This window comes from Dasypus novemcinctus, chromosome 5 (assembly GCF_030445035.2).
Source record: "Dasypus novemcinctus isolate mDasNov1 chromosome 5, mDasNov1.1.hap2, whole genome shotgun sequence".
NCBI lineage: Eukaryota > Metazoa > Chordata > Mammalia > Cingulata > Dasypodidae > Dasypus > Dasypus novemcinctus.
In genome coordinates, this window is record NC_080677.1 from 130139799 (window position 1) to 130159564 (window position 19766).

General features: G+C 38.8%; 1 protein-coding gene across 1 annotated transcript in view; it reads right to left on the reverse strand.

The window, feature by feature from the left end:
- ZNF786 (zinc finger protein 786) overlaps window positions 1–13467 on the reverse strand; it is a 33922-nt gene extending 20455 nt beyond the window's left edge. The window contains exon 1 of the mRNA XM_023586292.2: window positions 13286–13467. Coding sequence (XP_023442060.1) covers window positions 13286–13303 — 18 coding nt within the window. The 5' untranslated portion in view covers window positions 13304–13467. The remainder of the gene's footprint in view (window positions 1–13285) is intronic.
- Between the last annotated feature and the right edge of the window lie 6299 nt (window positions 13468–19766).

Here is a 19766-nt window from a genome sequence, read left to right on the forward strand (position 1 = left end):
GTCTTTTCTTTTCATACTGTATCACACCCTTTAGAATTCCCTGCACAGCTGGTCTCTTGGTTACAAACTCTCTCAGTTTCTGTTTATCTGTGACTATTCTAAACTCACCCTCATTTTTGAAAGACAATCTTGCTGGATATAAGATTCTTGGCTGGAAGTTTTTCTCTTAAATATATCATACCATTGTCTTCTTGCCTCCATGGTTTCTGATGAGAAATCAGCACTTAACCTTATTGGAGATCCCTTATATGTTATGCATTGCTTTTCTCTTGCTGCTCTCAGAATTCTCTCTTTGTCTTTCGCAATTGACATTGTGATCAGTATGTGTCTTGGAGTTAGTCTATTCAGATTTATTAGGATGGGAGTATGATGTGCTTCTTGGACATGGATATCCATGTCCTTCAATAGGGTTGGAAAATTTTCTACCATTATTTCTTTAAATATTCCTTCTGTCCCTTTTCTCTTCTATTCCCCTTCTGAGACACCCATGACACATATGTTTGCATGTTTCTTGCTGTTGTTTAGTTCCCTAAGACCTTGTTAAATTCTTTCAATTCTTTTCTTCATCAGTTCTTTTGTATATTTGCTTTTGGAGGCCATTTCTTCAATCTTACCAATCCTTTCTTCTGCCTCCACAAGTCTATTATATGATTCCAGTGTATTTTTAATTTCATTTATTGTGCCTTTCATTGCCATAAGACCTGCTATTTTTCTATGTATGCTTTCAAATTCTTCTTTGAGTTCATCCAATATCTTCTTAATATCCTTAATCTCTTTAGCCATCTCACTGAAGTTATTAAGGAGAATTGTTTGAACATCTATGATTAGTTGTCTCTACTCCTTTATGTTTTCTTGGTCCTTTAACTGGGCCATATCTTCCTGTTTCTTGGTGTGAACTGTAATTTTTTGTTGGTGTCTTGGCATCTGGCTCACTAGATGTATGTATTCTGGGTTCAGTTTCTCACTTTTGTTTAAGACTTTCTTGCCCTTTCTCCCTTGTGTAGTAGGAGCCAAGGATGTAGATGGTGCTGTAAGCTGTGGAGGCTCAAGCTGCCCACATTGCCTAAGGGACAGATGAAGCTGCTCCCAACTTTCTCCTTTGCCAGGAATAGGGACAGTACCACAGCCATATGTAATAATCCAAGTCATGCAGGCCTAGACTATAGTTGCCCAGAGAGATTGATGAAGCTTCATGCCCTTTCCTCCCTTGCCTGGGGCTGGAATGGAGCTGCAGGTATGGGCCGCAATCTATGCCATGCGGGTCCAAAATGACCAGTTACTCCAGTAGACCTCCAACTATTCAGTCTGTGCCAGCTACCCAGAGAGTAGTTACCCAGAGGGGCTGGTTCAGGGTTTGCCAGCCTCCTCCCTGCTAGAGGTGGGGTTGAAGCCTAGGCTAGGGCTGTAGTACAATCTGGGTGAAATAAACCAGTCCCTACTGTCACTGTGATTTTCAATCAGCCTACCTTCCCCTCATGTTGGGGGCAGGGTCAAAATGGCAGTTACTGGCCTCTTTTCCATAAGGACAGGTTCAAACTTTCGCTGCTCTTCAGGTTATATTTCAGCTCGCCAAATTTACGAATCAGTAGCTGAAGTCAGGGGTCAGCCATCTCTCCCTTCCGTTATTGGGAAATAGAGCTTCCAACTCCAGCCCCAGAACAGCTCCCAAGACAGTTTGTACCGCCAGAGTAGAATGATTACCAGCTGTGATGTGGCTTGTATTTTCCCGGAGAGTCTGGTGTAGGTTCCCCTCGTCCCTGCTAGTTGTGGGGCTGGGGCTTGGGCTAGAGCTGCAATCTGATCTGGATGGAAAGAAGCCAGCTCCTACCAGCATTGTGATTTTCAGTCCACCCTGCTTCCCCTCATGCTAGGAGTGGAGTTAAAATGGTGGCTACTGGTCTCTTTCTGATTTGGACAGGCTCAAACTTTAGCTGTTCTCAGGGTTATACTTTAACCAGCCGAGTTTATTAATCAGTAGCTGGAGTTGGTACCCAGTCATCTCTTTCTCCCCTGTTTTTGGGAAGTGGAGCATCCAATTCCAGCAGCAGAAAGGCTCCCAAGACAGCTTGTGTCACCAGTGGAGGACAGGCACCGTTCTCCATGGTGCAGAATGCTGTACTCACGAATCTTCTCAGCAGAGAAGCAGTCTCCTCCTTCCATTCTTTCAAGGATGTTCAGGATGCTTTTCTGGTTTCCTGGAACCCCCAAACAGGTGTTTTAGGTAGCTCTGGGTGATTACTAACTGCCTGTAGGATGAGCTGACTCTAGGAGCTCTTTACTCTGCTGCCATCTTGCTGGTTGTCTCCTTCATTCCTTCTTAATTCTGAATATTCCATTTTATGTATATACCATGTGTAGTTTATTCATTCATGAGTTAATGGCTACTTGGGTTGCTTCCTTCTTTTGGCAATTGTGAATAATGCTGCTATGAACAATGGTGTTTGTTCCTCTTTGACTCCCTGCTTTCAATTCTTTTGGATATATATAAATTCTCTATTTAGATTTTTGAAGAACTGCTAAACTGTTTTCCACAGTGGCTGCACCATCTTACATTCCCACCAGTAATGAATGAGTCTTGCCATTTCTTCACATCCTCTCCAAGACTAGTAATTTTCTGGCTCTTTTTTTTTTTTTTTTAATAGTAGACATTCTAATGGGTGTGAAATGGCATCTCAATGTGTGTGTGTGTGTGTTTTTTAAAGATGTATTTATTTCTCTCCCCTTCCCCGCCCCAGTTGTCTGTTTTCTGTGTCTATTTGTTGTGTGTTCTTCTTTGTCCACTTCTTTTGTTGTCAGTGGCATGGGAATCTGTGTTTCTTTTTGTTGTGTCATCTTGTTGTGTCAGCTCTCTGTGTGTGCGGCACCATTCCTGGGCAGGCTGAACTTTTTTTCACGCTGGGTGGTTCTCCTTACGGGGCACACTCCTTGTGCATGGGGCTCCACTATGTGGGGACGCCCCTGCGTGGCATGGCACTCCTTGTGCGCATCAGCACTGCACGTGGGCCAGCTCCACAAGGGTCAAGGAGGCCCAGGGTTTGAACCACGGACCTCCCATGTGGTAGATGGACTCCCTAACCACTGGGCCAAGTCTGCTTCCCTCAATGTGGTTTTGATTTGCATTTCCCTAATAGATATGATGCTAAGCATCTTTTCATATGCCTTTTAGCCACTTACATACCCACTTTGGAGAAATGTACATTGAAGTCTTTCGGCCATTTTAAAAACGGGATTGTTTGTATTATTGTTAGTGATAGGATTTATTTATATATTCTGGACATTAAACCTCTATTGGATATGTGGTTTCCAAATATTTTCTCCCACTGAGAAGGTTGTCTTTTCACCTTCATTATAACGTCATTTGATGCATATAAGTTGTTTTATTTGGACAAGGTCCCATTTATCTATTTTTTTCTTTTGTAGCTTGTGCTTTAGGTGTAAAGTCTAAGAAGCCATTGCCTAATGCTAGATCCTAGAGATGTTTCCCTACATTTTCTCCTAGGAGCTTTATAGTTCTTGTTCTTACATTTTGGTCTTTCATCTATTTTGAGATGATTTTTGTATGTAGTATGATAGGGGTCATCCTTCACTATTTTGCATATGGATATTCAATTTTCCCAGCACCATTTGTTGAAAAGACTATTCTTTCATACTGGAATGGACTTGGCAGACTTGTCAAAAATCAATTGGCCATAGATGTGAGGGTCTATTTCTGAACTCTCCATTAGATCCTCCAGGTGTTCATGTCTATCCTTGTGTCAATACCAAGGGGTTTTGACAACTCTAAAGTCAGAAAGTGTGAGTCTCCAACTTTGTTCTTCCTGTTTAAGATGGTTTTGACTATTTGGGGCCCCTTACCATTCCAAATAAATTTAATAATTGGCTTTTCCATTTCTGCAAAGTAGGCTGCTGGAATTTTGACAGGGATTTCATTGAATCTGGAAATCATTTTGGGTAGAATTAATATCTGAAGAATACTTAGTCCTCCAATCCATGAGCTTGGAAGGTCCTTCCATTTACTTAGACCATCTTTTATTTCTCTTAGCAAAGTTTTGTACTTTTCCATGTATTCTTGGTTAAATTTATTCCTAGATATTTGATTCTTTAGTTGCCAATGTGAATTGAGTATTTTTCTTGATTTCCTCCTCAGATTGCTCATTACTAGTGCACAGAAACACTTATGATATTTGCAGGTTGGTCCTGTACCCTACCACTTTGCTAAATTTGTTAATTCACTCTATTAATACCTCTTAAAGTTAATCCATTCCTGTGGGTGTGGAGCCAATGAAAATAGGACTTTTCAATAAGGCTACTTCAGTTAAGGGGAGACCCATCTCTATCTCAATGGATCTTAATCCTCTTACTGGAGTCCTTTATAAATGGAATTAATAGAAAGAAAGAGAAAGCCACAAGTGCAAGAAGCTGAAATAAAAAATAAAAAAATGGAAGAAAAGGGAGTGATTAGCAGAAGTCACCATTATGTCTTGCCACATGATAGAGGAGCAAAGGATTGGTGGTAACTGGTATTCTGGAAGTAAAGCACTGCCTTGATGATGCCTTGATGTGTATATTCTCTTGGTCTCAAAACTGTAGCCTAGGGAAGCACAGGTGGCTCAAGTGATAAGGCCTCTGCCTACCATATGGGAGGACCTGGGTTCGATCCTGGGGCCTCCTGGTGAAAAAGAAGAGAAAGTGTGCCTGCATGGCGAGCCAGTGCCCACGTGATAAGCTGAGTGCCCATGTGATGAGTGAGTGCCCAAGCAGTGAGCCAAGTGCCCATGTGGTGAACTGAGCGCCCACACGGTGAACTGAGCGCCCACACAAGTGCCCACATGGCGAGCCGAGTGACTGCATTTCAAGCCAGTGCCTGCATAGTGAGCTGAGTGCCTGCGCAGCAAGCCAGTGCCCGTGCAAGTGAGTCACACAGTAAAATGATGGTGCAACATAAAAAAGAGAGGGACGAAGAGGAAAGTCAAGGTGAAGCACAGCAGAGACCAGGAACTGAGATGGGACAAGTTATAGGGAACCTCTCTCCATATCAGAGGTCCCCAGGATTGAATCCTGGTGAATCCTAGAGAAGAAAGATGAGAAGAGAAGACAAAAAGAGAAAGAGATACAGAAGATCACATAGTGAATGGACACAGACAGAAAAAACAGCAGGGCAGGGGAGGGGCATGGGAAGAAAAAAATTTTAAAAGCCTGGATTGCTTTGAAGAGACTATTGGTAGAAATAAGGATGCAAAGGTACCACCGATGAGGCATCAGAAAGGATGATGTGTCATTCAAAACTGGAGGAAAGGCAATCCTTGTTTTAAAGTGGCAGTGCACTTGGCAAATGTGAGTTCTGATGTTAGACTGAAGGCAGAATTTTTAAATGATGAGGTTGGGTATTTAGCTGAAGAGATTTTTAAGCTAAATGTGGAATATGCATCCTGGTTTCTCTTTGTAGTTTACATAAAATGCAAAAGGAAAGGGATTACCTGCGAACTGAACTTCTGTGTACAAAGAAACCAGAAATTGTTATTTTGGGAAATTCTGAATCTCCAGAAAGTGAGTCCCCAGAGAAGAGTGCGCCATGAGGGTTTAACTGAACATGGATCAAGTCAGCCATTTTAGTGCAAGTCAGGATTGGAAATGCAGTTATCCAGAAAGGATTTGTGGAAAGTCTTTTGTCTTGTTTGGACCCCTGTGTTCTACATATGAAACTGACAAATTGTTTTTTTATTTGTTTGTTTTGCAGGATCTGTATGAATAGAACCTCTGGCAACCTGGATTAAAAGGGGGAGAGAAAAGGGACAGACTGAAAGAAAACACTTTGAGGGCAGGGCCATGGAAGCTTTGAACCAGACATATACTTGGACCAAGAGAGCAAGCCTACCCATGTGTGAAAAGGGAGAGTCTGAAACTTGGAGAGGGTGGACCTTCCACCCCATTGTTAAGTAAGAACAAGCCCCATTATTGTCAGAAATTGGAGTCATTTCCCTGGGTGTTCCCTTGGCATCACCTCAATGCTTATAGATTATGGACCCTCAACCCAGTGTCTGGGGAGAGCATGTGAAAGGGTGGGGCTGCAACTTCATCAGGCAGGACCAAACATCATTCTGTAGATGACTCTCAGACCTTGAAATCTAATGGAGTGTGTCCCGCAGGGTTTCTGAATTGTTTGGGACCCCTGGCCCCTGTTTGCTTTCTAATTTCTGCCTATGGGAATGGAAATGTTTATTCTATGCCTGTGCCTCTTTTATATATTGGAAGCAAATCATTTGTTCACTAGGTTTCACAGCTCCACGGACTGAGGGGAACTGTGCCCCAGGACACTTGTAACCAGTTTTGATCAGTCTTTGTGCTAAGCATTGTTACTGAAATGACTTAAAGCTTTTGGGATATTATGACTGAAAGAATGTATTGCATATGTTAAGAACATATCTTTTTATGTCCAGAAAGTGGAGTTTTTTGGTTTGAAATTGTATGTTCCCAGAAAAACATGTCCTTACGTCTAATCCATTCCTGTGGGTGTGAACCTATTGTAAGTAGCACCTTTTGAAGAGGCTACTTCAGTTAATGTGTGACTCACTACTTCAGGATGGGTCTTAATTCTCTTACTGGAGTCCTTTATAAACAGAATGAATGCAGAGAGAGAGAAAAGTGAATGCCACAAAATCAAGAGCTGAAATCACTGAAATCCAGAAGAGAAGGGAGAGACTAGAAAATGCCACCATTTTACTTGCCACATGACACAAGAGCTGAGGATCTCTGGTAGGCTGGTCTTTAGGGAAAAAAGCATTGCATTGATGATGCCTTGATTTGGACATTTTCTTGGCCTTAGATTGTAAACTAATATATTCTATTGTGTAAGCTAACCCATTTCATGGTATCTGCTTTAAGCAGCCTGGGAAACTAAAACAGTGGGTCAATTCATAAAGTTCTGTTTTGCATTTAGGTGGTCCAGCCAACAGACACTAGACTGAAAGAGCACACCTCTTCCCAACAGTTCTGCTGTGCTTTCCCCCCACCCTCCTGAGCAACCCTTCTATATGTGGCACTCCTTAGCAGCCTGTGCTCTGCAGATTTGGATTCCTGTGCCTGGATATGTGTGAGGGTCTAACTCGCTGCTATGAGAGGGTCTATGCTCTGCATCCACGATAGAAGTGACCTGGGCCATGCTGTCACTACGCAACTCCCAAGCTGGGTGGGACTGAGTGAGGGGAAGGATAAGCAGCTCTGGGAAGAAAATCTCCTACCTGATATTGGAGTTTTTTTTTTTCCTTTTTCTTTGATTCAGCATTTGTGGACTCCTTCTTCAGTCTTTATGGTCCTCCGAAGTTCTAAAGCAAGTGGGATTTCTCCTTTTATTAGTTAATTCTGTGGGAAGACTTTTCCAGGGGATGATTTTTGTTGCCATGTTGATGACATCACTCATCTCGATTTCTTTTTTGAATTACATAGGAGAGTATGCTCTGATACGCTCTACTACGCATTAGTACTTTTACTTCTTTAGGATAAAGTCTAAAAGGACAACTACTGAATCAAAGGGTATAAATATCTTCAGTTTTAATAAATACCACTAAATTGCCTTACAAAAAGGCAGCACTTTATACCTTTGCTAGTAAATAAGATGAGACTTCATGTTTTTAATACCTTTGCCAGCACAGGATATTCTTAATACCTCTTATTTTCTTGTCAATGTGATGAGTGAAAAGTAGTATTTCATTGTTTTAATTTGCATTGCCCTGTGAGACTTCATACTTTCGGGGGCAGTTTTTTGCATGTTTTTGAGAATGCTTATTCATTCATATTCTTTCCTCAGTGTTCTAGTGGGCTCTTGTATGTTGAATGAACTCTTCTTATATTCTTATAAACCTTTAACTGACTGGCAAACATTTTTTTCCCAGTTTATCCCTTATCTTGTGACTTTGTCTTTTACCAAATAGAAATTTTTACCCTTTTGTTTAATCAGGTCAGTTTTTTCCAAATTGATTCCAGATTTCTCTGTCACTTTAGACAATGTTCCTCACAAAGTTATACAAATAATCTAATTTTTTTTACATATAGATTTGCAATTTATTCTATAAATGAGATTGGCATCTTTATTTATATCCATAAATTCTTTATCATCTAAATTGAAATGCCAACCTTCAACCTTTACACATAGATTTATATATATATATGAATCTATGTATTCTTAACTCCTTAATTTTCTATTCTGGTACACTATCTACATATATTTTGATTATATAATAGTACCTACCCAATGCTGTTAACAGCTGGAGGGTAACTTCTCCCAACCTTTCTTTTCCAAGTTTTTGTTTTCAATTTCCCAGAATATTTATTCTTTCTTATAAATTTCAAAATCATTTGGTCCGGTAAAAAAAAAAAAAGGGGGGGGGGAGATTGAGATTCATTCTGAATTGCACTGAATTTATATATGTATCTAGGAAAGATTAATCTCATCTAAGGACAGGGCTTATCATTTCATTTATTTAGGTCTTGCTTCCTATCCTTTAAACAATTTAATGATTTTCCTCATAAATGTTCTGAATTTTCAAAACTACCTTTATTTCTGGTATCCTGTAGCTTTTGTACAATTGTAAATGGTACTGCTACTTCAAACTATTATGTATCTTAAAAATTATGATTTTTGTAACTTAAATTGTATCCAATTAATGCACCATATTTTCTAATCATTCTTAATAGTATTGAGATTTTTTTGTTGGCTACAATCATATAATTTTCAAATAAAAATAATTCCCCTTTCTTTTCTCAGGGCATGCTGCTTTCATCTCTTATATTACCACATTTATTAGAACCTCTTTTTATGGTTTCAGGGTTAAGTGTTCTGAGTTGGAAGGCTTTTCCCATTTTCATATTATAAAAGATACTCTCCTGAAATTTGTGTAAAATTTTTATTTTTTATTTTTTGCTTATTAGAATGAAAACTTTATTCCATCTGGAACTTATTTCTCTGTATCATGTAAGGAAAGAACATAATTCTTTTACAAATGGATATTCAATTGTCACAATACTTATTTGAATTGTCTGTTTTACCACTGATATGGACTGTATTTTCATAAACTAGATTCCCATTTATGCTCAAGTATATTTTGTCCCAGTGATAAATTTTTGTATTCCTGCCCCAATACTTCACTCATTCCTATAGTTTTAGAAAATGTTTTGCTATCTGAGAGAGCATGACCATCCCATCAATTTTTACTTGAAATCATTTGATATATTATACTGGGATTCTAACAGGACTACATTGAATGTATTGATAAATATGGGAAAACGGGATCTCTAAAATATGGGATCTTCCCATCCAAAAGCATGGTATATCTCTTGCATTTATTTAGATATTTTTATGTGTTTTAGTAAAATTTATAGTTTTCTTCATATAGATCTTAATAATTCCTGATAGGATATGTCGTTATTTTAGAGTTTTGGTTCCTACTATGATTGAGAACTTGCTTTCTTTTTTTCATTAAAATTTCTAATATGAAAGTGTGGGTATGTTTATTTTTATATGTTTATTTTATCAATTACTTGTTGACTAACACTTGCAGTTGATTGTCTTGGGGTTTTTATGTAGAAAATCAAGTCAGCAAATAACAGCACTTCTCCATTTTAACTAATTAAGCCTGTCCTTTCTTACTTTTCTTGTTGAATTGGCTGGAATAATGTTGAATAACAACAGCAATGGTAGTAGGTGTCTCCATCTTATTCTTTAATGAAAATGCTTCTAATGGCTTACCTTTAAAAATAATGTTTGATGGTTCTTTAACTGATTAACCAAGATTCCACCTATTTCTATGATACTAAGAATTTAAGAGGAATTGGTTTTGAATTTCATGGCTTTCTTTTAAACTGCATTAGAAAAAATACAACTTGTACAAATGAATTAAATTGGTTAATATTTTATTTATTATGGTTGACTTGGATGAATTGAAGACTTTCTGAGGTTCACAATTAGAATTATATATAAACTGCATACATCTGTTAGTTTTAAACACTCCACATTGTGTACATCCCCACCTCTTAATGAACTGTTTTTTAAAAGCCAGTTTTACACTTCCCGTGCCGCTGACGACAACAGAAGCGGACAAAGAAACAAGACGCAGCAAAAAGACACAGAAAACAGACAACCGGGGGAGGGGAGGGGAATTAAATAAATAAAAAATAAATCTTTAAAAAAATAATAATAATAAAAATAAAATAAAAGCCAGTTTTAACGCCAGTTGTTATTGCTACACATTAATTTTCTATGGGTAGTAAAGGATATTTTGTTTGAAGTCTTTAATTTATATGCATCTTTTAGCATGCAATATGAAATGTATTCTTTTACATTTAAATCAGATTCATTATTTTAAGTTTAATGAAATATAATCAGTTCTACTATAATGCTTATTTTGAAAATGTGAATGTGTTCCACTGTGATTGATTTGGGAACAATCTGAACATAACACAAATATCACATTTCCTTAGGTGATTTTGGCTCTGGAAAACACTACCAGGGTAAGTTTTCCCCAGAGGGGTTATTTGACAATGTTTCTTCTCTAAGACTGGAGAAGTAGGTGCTACTGGCAGTAACCCCAGGGATACTGCTAACCATCCTACAATGCACAGGATAGGATAATCTCCCACAACAAAGAATTATCTGGTCCAAACTGTCAACAGTGCTAGGGCTGAGAAAACTTAACACTAGGAAAATGCAGAAAACTGTACCCAGCTGAACTGAGCCACACAGAATAAAATAAAATGCACACATGCACATCCTTCACATCTACTGGCTATCGCTGTTTACCCTGTGTGTTATGAGCCTTACTCATTCACGTCTAGTATTACAACTTTCTGATTTCAGATACCCTTCATTCTACCACCTCAAATACCATACATTCCTTTTTATACCCACTTCCACAAGCCAACTTCAGGTCTTTTTTAAGGCAAAGTGTCATACTTATTGTAGTATTTATGTATTTCTAACCATTTAACATATGTAAACAGTGGTACTATTTTTGTTAGGTCCCTAACTTTTTTTTTTTTAATGCACCACTGACAAACTTTTTAGTGTTGTACCATAACTGCATTTCCCCCACAAGCTCTGAGGTTTTTATTGCACAATTTTACACACATTGTGATTTTCAGAAATGTATTTGATGTGTTATAGCAGAACTGATTGTATGTTTTTATTCATTAAATGTACTTGTTCTCCTCTTTTCTCTAATTAAATTCCTTCCTTTTTAAATGTCAAAAACTTTTCATTGTTCATTACTTTTTTAATTTTCAAAAGTTTAAAAGATAAGGAAATTGCAGAGGGTATTATAACAAATAATCTTGTACTCACCACTGATTTAACAATTTTAACATTTTTGCTTCAGAGTTCATTTTAATAAAACCAATAGATTTCGACAGACAAAACTGAAACCCTCTTGGTCCCTTAAAACCTGTTCTTATAGTCAGTCTTATTCTACATTTCCAGAGGCAAACGTTATTATAGAGTGTTGTGAATCTTTTCAGCTTATGTTTATAATCTTTTTATACACATATCTTCAGTCACAAACAATATATAGCATTGCTTTGGTTCTTTTACACATGTTTTATTATTCTGCAACTTGCATTTTTACTCAATATTGTATTTAAGGTCTACCCATGCTGATATACAAAGAATTTATTTTAATTTTGTACAGTGTTCCACTGACGTCACAATTTTTTAACTGATTATTTAATATTCACGGCCCATATATATCTTAAGTTCTGTGAACTGCCTGTTTATATCCTTTGTCTATTTTTATTGCATTGTCTGTCCTTTATTTGTAGGATTTCTTTATATAATTTGTATATTAATTGTATGTTGACTGCAGGTTGCAAATACTTTATAGCTTATCTTTTAATTTTATTTGTGCTGTCTTATATTGTAAAGAAAACTTCAACTTTGATGTAACTATATCAACCTTTTCTTAGGTCTTTTTCCTTTTTTGTGTCTTGTTTAAAGAAATTATTTTCTACACTAAGGTCACAAGTATATCTTATATTATCTTCTAAAAGAGCTTCTTAGGTTTCGATTTTTAATTTATCAAGAATGCAATCTTCAATGTTATACATAATGATCTACCTTAATTTTTTTCCACATGGAAACTCAATTGTCCCAACACCATTTTGAATGGTCTATTCTTTGCCTATTACTTTCTAATGCCACCCGTGTTTTATTCCAAGGTCCCTTGAGATCTTGGGTCTGCTTCTGTGTTCTGTTTCCACTGCTCTATGTGACTATCCCTGTCCAAAACAACACTGCATTAATTCTATAGATTTACAATAAATCTTGTAATATGATAGGACATTTTCCCTTTACTCTTTTTTTCAGAATCACATTACTCATTTTTTTACCTTTATTTTTTCCGAATGTACTTTAAAATCTGGTCATCTAAATTCATAAAAATCAGACTGTGATTTTGTTTAAATTCCAGTGAATTTACATATTAAATTTGGAGGAAAAATAGCATATTTACTAAATTTAGTCTTCCCATCTATGGGCCAGGTGTATGTTCCATTTCTTTATAAATTTCTCCATTACGGTGTTTCACATGTTTTGTAGATGTAATCCTAGGAAATTATGGTTTTGTTGAGTTTGTACTTTTTAATTCATGATCTCATTAATTCGCTTATGGTCAGCAATAATGCTCGATATAAAAATGTTACAAAATACAGAAAAGCATTAATGAAGAGAACAAAAAATATGACCACTCTCGCGAAACCTCAATTTCCCCATCAACAAAATACCAAATAATCAAATAATGTGTACGATACTTAGGTTTTTTTATCCTCCTCGATTCCTCTTCACTTATTAGCAATACAAACTTTCTCACCTTAGCGGCAATGCTGATATTTAATCTGATATTTTTTCTTATCATTTCAGCCATTCAAATTCTTAAATCTTTCCGAAATTTTATTCTGAATCCAGTAATTCTATGATGTAAATCTGTCGTTGAGATGAAAAACACATTTCCGTCCTCCAATCCATTTCTATTCCTCCCCAGCCACACCTGGGGCGTCCCTCCCCAAGTCTCGGCCCTGCTCCGGGGTCTGCCACAGCCCAGGCTCGGCTTTGTCAGGGGTTTGGCCCCCGACCAGCCCCTGACCTACGCCGACCACCGGCTCCGTCCACAGCCGGGGCCCCGGACGCGGAGCATGACGCGAACACACAGGCTCCGCCCTTTGCGTCCACCACAGCCCAAATTGCAACACGAAGACACGCCCCGGGCCCCAAATCTGGGCGTCCACGCCAAGGAGCCCTTCTTACCCGAGCCGGATCGGCCATGGCCTTTCGCGAGCCTGCCCAGCCGCGGCCGGGAGAGACCGACAGTCCCAGCTTAGCTCGTAAGAACCTTCCCAGCCGAGCGCCGCCTCCCGCTAGGTGCGGAATTTCAGGCAGAGCACGCGGCAACCCCAAACCTCCGCGGTTGCCCTGGGGACACGCGGTGCAGTCTGGGATTCGCCACCTGGCACTCCCTAGAAAGTAGCGGCCCCTCAGCTCTCACTGCGCCTCCACTGGGAAAGAGGAGCTAGAGCAGCTTGAGTTGTGTTGAGCATATGATATCCGAATCTTCAGACTTCTGAGGCTTGTATTTCTTGGAAAAGCAGTTAAAAGGCTGTCTGTGGTCCCTCGTTGAGTGGGCAGATTTTTCACTTTCTCGTTGACATGTTTTTCTTACTGATTGTTCTCCATGGGCCAGCACTCCACTACCTCTAAACCAGTGTTTCTCAACCACAGGCATGTTTATTCCAGAGTCTCCAGTATGAACCTATATTTAGTCTCTGGTACTACCCATCAGCCAGAATTATTTTGCTGAACTTGACCTTCTGCTCTGAGCCGGTGTTCTCGTGGGAAATGTTAACAATTTCATGAAAGGTCTGAGGACCCAACTTGAGAAACTGAGTGAAAAGTTAAGCACTGTTGGTCTTCACTCGGTGCCACAGGGGTCAGAGATGCAAGTGCATGCAGATGTGGCAATATTATTATATAATTGTCCGGTAATCCTGGACGAATATGTATTAATTAATTAGATTATCAAAATTAAAATGCAAAATTTAAAAATTATTGTAGAAATCTTGCTGTTCCCTCAAATAAGAATATGTCCATGGAAGGAGCTAAATTTGAGAAACACTGTCCTAAATGATCTGCAATTTTTCTTTCCTTTTTTCTTTTTCCAGTCTTTGAAAATTTAAGAATCCCTTACAGTTAGTTTAATTTTGTGTTCTAGAATGGCAAGATTATGTTAATTTCCTTTTGTGCTCTCTAGTGTGAATAGTTATTTACTAATAAAGAACCCAAACAGGAAAAAATTTTTGATCATTTGTGAAGCTGGTAAATGAAAGCTACATTATTAAAAGGAAATGATGGGGAAGTGGATGTGGCTCAACTGATTGTCCCGTCTACCATCCGGGAGGCCCTGGTTCCCTTCCCAGGGCTTGCTTGCGAAGGCAAGCTGGCCGGCGCTGGGGAGAGCTGATGCGGTCCCTGGGGAGAGCTGACGCTCCCAACAAAGGGAGACAAGCAGCAAATGGACACAGAGCAGACAGCAAGCAAGCGGCAAAGGGAAGGGGGGATAATAAATAAATTTTTAAAAAGTAAATCTTAAAAAAAAAAAGGAAATCATGCATTCATATTCATAACATAACAAAGTTCTGTTTCTGTGGTTCGGTGCTTCTCCCAGTAAGCGATATTCAGAGTATCAAACATATAGGTATTAAGACATGGCTTATTTGGTTAAATATTTGGTCACTATCAGTCTGTATTTTACATCCTTCTTTCTCCCTAGTTATGCAGTTTCATTTAAGGCATAGCTAAAAACAGTGGCTGACACATTTTCTTCATCCTTTTGAGTGGCAGAATGTTACCCAAGCCCTCCATTTCCCCTGGTTTGTGCGGATCTGCTCATCGGTCACTCAGGCAACACCTTTAGCCTCTATTAACTGCAGCAATCACACCTAGACCCCACCACCTCTTTGCATTTGGTTACATTTCTTGACTATGTAGATATTTGTCTTGTTTTTGACGTGGCTATGAATTTTAATATTTCTTTTCATATATTATTGCTTTATGATTGGGGGAGAGGTTATGCTTCAAAGCAATCTTTTTCTTTTCCTATCTGGTTGCATCATCATCTTTTTAGTGCATCTCTGGGACACTTTTTTTTTTTTTTTTTTTTAAACCAGGAGGTCCTGGATCTTCCATATGGTAAATGGGAGCTCAATTGCTTGAGCCACAGCTGCTTCCTCAAAGCAATCTTGATCAGAAGACCCCCTCCTGATTTTCTACTGAAGTAAATGTTTTACAATTTTAAGGACTGCATATTAGTTTCTTGTTTTGTATCTACTTTTCTGTGCATCTACATGGTCTTCATATTTGACATTTTAGTTGCTGTATAACACTACATCTAGTTGATTTGACAGCTTATCTAGGTTAAACATTTACTTTGTTTCTATTTTACTACTACAAATAGACTTGAGATTAACATTTTTTTACCATACAGCTTTTTTTCTGATTTTGTATTACTCCTATAGGATGAATTCTTAAAAAGAGGAATCATTGGACTAAAAACATGATTATTTTTAAAAACATCTATTATTTTTGTAGATTTCCTATCAAGATATATGAGCCTTTGCATTAAAATGAGCAATGCACAAGCATATTCTATTCCTGTAGCCTCACTAGCAATTTTATTAATTTATTTTATTAATTTATTAATGGAAAAATAGTATTTTATAGCTGATCAAATTACCATGATGGAACTATTTTTCTAATATGAATTTAATCTGATTCCCCTTACTTGAGTTTTGTTCATAGCCTTTGCCCAGTGCACCCTTAGATGGTCATGTTTGAGATGGAATAAATTGATTGGTTCATGTCTTCTTCCAAACACAATATGAAGCAGTCTTTATCTCATTTCAGCAGAATTCATAAGGCTTATTAGCAATCTTATTAGCGATATTAATGATTCCACAAAAATATTATCAAAATAAATATTCTCCTTTCCAAATACTTATCTTTTCACAGTTCCTCATTATTCCATTCAAATATCACTACAAAGCTGAATATTTCCATTTTTTAAAAATCACAGCTTTACAAATGCAAAATAAAGCAAACCTTTTTTGAAGAGAAGAAATAATATCTAAAGAAGCAAGGGCAGTTGTGAGAGAAAAAAAACAGTTGTACAATGTATGTATAGAGGAAAGGGCCACCTAGTTCCCTTTGTCTTATCACTAAGGAGATTTATGGGCTGGACGTATGTGCTTTAGTGTTAGGATGTTTCACTTCCTCCTCTCCCATGTGACTTCATGGCCAGTAGCATAGGAATATTAAGAGGATCAGGGTTGGGATTAGCATTCCATTTAGCACAATCACTTTTGGCCATTTCTTCCTCCCATCCTTAAGAGATGACTCCAATTCCTATGTACTAAGGTCAAGACCATCTGACTTAAACTCCCTCAACTATATCCGTTCCATTTCTGTTCATATCTCCTCACATTTTTTTAATGAATTCTGTATTTTTTTAATGTTACATTAAAAAAATATAAGAGGTTCCCACATACCCCCCACTCCCTCTCACCCCACTCCTCCCACATCAACAACCTCTTTTATTATTGTGGCACATTCATTGCATTTGGTGAATACATTTTGGAGCACTGCTGCACCACATGGATAGTAGTTTACATTGTAGTTTACACTCTCCTCCAGTCCATTTGGTGGGTTATGGCAGGATATATAATGTCCACATTCTGTTCCTGCAATGTCATTTAGGACAGCTCCAAGTACCTAAAATGCCCCCACATCACATCTTTTCTTCCCTCTCCCTGCCCTCAGCAACTACTGTGGCTCCTTGCTCCACATCAGTGCTACAGTTTCTTCCTTTACTACTCACAATAGTTCCATAGTAGAATATCAGTAAGTCCACTCTAATCCATATTTTATTCTTCCATCCTGTGGACCTTGGGATGGTGATGTCCACTCCACCTTTATATTGAGAGGGAACCTAAATTCCACGTGGATGATGGATGCAGTTCTCCTACTTGCAGTTGTAGGCATTTGGTTCCCTGGTGTGGTGGTTGACCATTTTCACTTCCCTGTTGGCTGGCCTGGGTAAGTCCAATGAACCAGAGGGTGGGAGTTGCAACTCTGCCGAGGTTCAGGGCCCAGCTGGCACACAGACAGTCCAGAGATTCAAGTCTCCTGAGTATACACCAACCCTAGCACCATCCACAGGTTCAGTAAAATTGACAGAAGAGGTGTGTGTAGAAAGGTTGCATCCTGAGTGTGATGGAGTTGGACTCAGATGTGTTCTCACATATTTTTAACTGCCCTATTTCAATAGAATAAGTACAACTTCTTACTAAGAATATTTTTCAGAAAGTTCTAAACGCTTTTCTCTCATACTACCTCCATGCCATCTGCTCAGATTATCTTTTCTCTCATTTTCACATCTTCAATCTCCTATCTCAAATCTTCTGTTGTCAAACAACCCTCTTCATGAAAAACTCACTTTAGCAGTTCCTCTCAAATTCAGCATTTGAAAAAAATGGGAGAGAATGAGTAATGATAGCATATTTTTCTGTCAAGATCACTTGAAAAAAGGAAGCAGATTTGGCTCAATGGATAGAGCGTCCACCTACCACATGGGAGGTCCAGGGTTCAAACCCAGGGCCTCCTGACCCATATGATGAGCTGGCCCACACACAGTGCTGATGTGTGCAAAGAGTGCCCTGCCATGCAGGGGTGTCTCCCATGTAGGGGAGCCCCATGCGCAAGGAGTGCACCCTGTAAGGAGAGCCACCCAGAGCAAAAAAAGTGCAGCCTGCCCAGGAGTGGCGCCACACACACAGAGAGAGCTGACTCAGCAAGATGACACAACTAAAAGAGACACATTCCTGGTGCCGCTGACAAGAATACAAGCGGACACAGAAGAACACACAGCGAATGGACACAGAGAGCAGACAACTGCGGGGGGCGGGGAGGGGGGGGAAAGGGGAGGGGAGAGAAATAAATAAAAAATAAAAATCTTTAATAAAAAAAAAATCACCTGAAAGAGCTTTGGAAAAAAACTACATATATTCTTCACATCATCCACCAGGATTCAGAACCAGTGACTTAAGAATGTTTGATCTCTCCCTCCTCATGGACCCCACTCATTCTTTGTATAGCTCTCATATCCAACCTTTCTTCCTTTTCTTACTAAACTAAATCCAATTCATCCCTCCATTTGACCATTCAACAGGCTTTATAGAATGTCTCCTATGTCAGGCATGTGTTAGGTAAAGGAAATACAATGATGGAAACAAAATGCAAAAACAAAAGTAAATTGCTGCCCTCCTGGGGATCAGAACATGAAGAGAAGCAGACAACTTATAGTTTAATGTGAAGAGTGTTATTAGAGAAAGATATTTGATGATGCTGTGAGGAAAGATGAGAGCACACCTAAAATGTCCATGGTGTTTGGACTGAATTGTGTGGTATACGGTGGCTGAGTATGAGATGGCATATAGGGGACACAGAAATGTGACATAATAGGAAGAATGCATGATTTCGAAACCAACAGGCATATGGATCCTGGTTCTAATAGATCTTGGAAAAGAGCTAGAAATGTAGAAATTTTCTACATTTAATATAATGATGGGGAAAGACTTACATGCTTTTTATACAACATTCTGCTTTGTAGAGGTTAGAAAAGAAGAGGGTACCTGCAGAGAATCAGCCCTATCTATAGATAAATGCCCAACTTTAGAACCTGTGGGAGTTTGAATTATAAACCCAACAAAATATAGTCTTAATCTGAGATCATATGGGTAGGAATTTATTTGTAAAGAAGATCTTTTGAAGGTGTTAATAGTTAGGTGTGGCCAACTGAATTACGGTGGGTCTTAATCCATTAACTAGAGGCCCTATAAAGAGAATAAACCAGCAGCCTAGGAACAAAGGTCACCTAGAAGGCTGAAGTCAGCAGAACCTGGCAGAGCAGACACGAGGAGAGATCACAGGGGATGGGAAGCAGAGACTCAAGCCCCAGGAGCCCAGGATTGCTAGCAGCTAGCATCAGAATGCTAGAGACTCCAGGAGAAACCACCCTTGCCAATATCTTGATTTTGGACTTTGTCTAGCCTCAGAACCAGGAACCAGTAAATCATTTGTGATAGCAACTCTGGCAAACTAAGACAGAGACACACTGCTAACACAAAAATTCTCTGGTGTGAACTTGGTGAAAGATTTTGCTTTTATGGAGTTATTTGTAGACTCATTCTCAATCTCCCTAAAATATAAATGGGAGACTAGCAATGAACTAGCTTAGTTTGCACAAGCTCACCTGGGAAGATTCTCACTCAGTACATTTGGGAAGGCTTTCAGGAGTCTGCATTTTTAACATGTATCCCAGGCAAATGCACACATACAGTTGTCCAGAGGTACAGATGTAATGGTGTCTGGTAAAGAGGACGATACACACTGAAATCCAGCCCACTCACTCACAAAGCCACATGCTGTGGCCCAGGCCACATGAAAGTGGATCTTTTACTTTGCATAAGGAATCATTGACTCACCAAGTCTTGCACCCTAACTATTTCCAATCAGAGGTGCCATCTCTTTTTACTTTGTATAGGTATTATGATTCTAGGAGCAGCCTTGATCATAAGCCAATTGAGTCATGTGATCTGGGACCACATTTCGAGAATTTATGCAGTATAAATTTTCTTAAAACACCTTTTAATCATATCACTCCTCTGTTGAAAAAGAT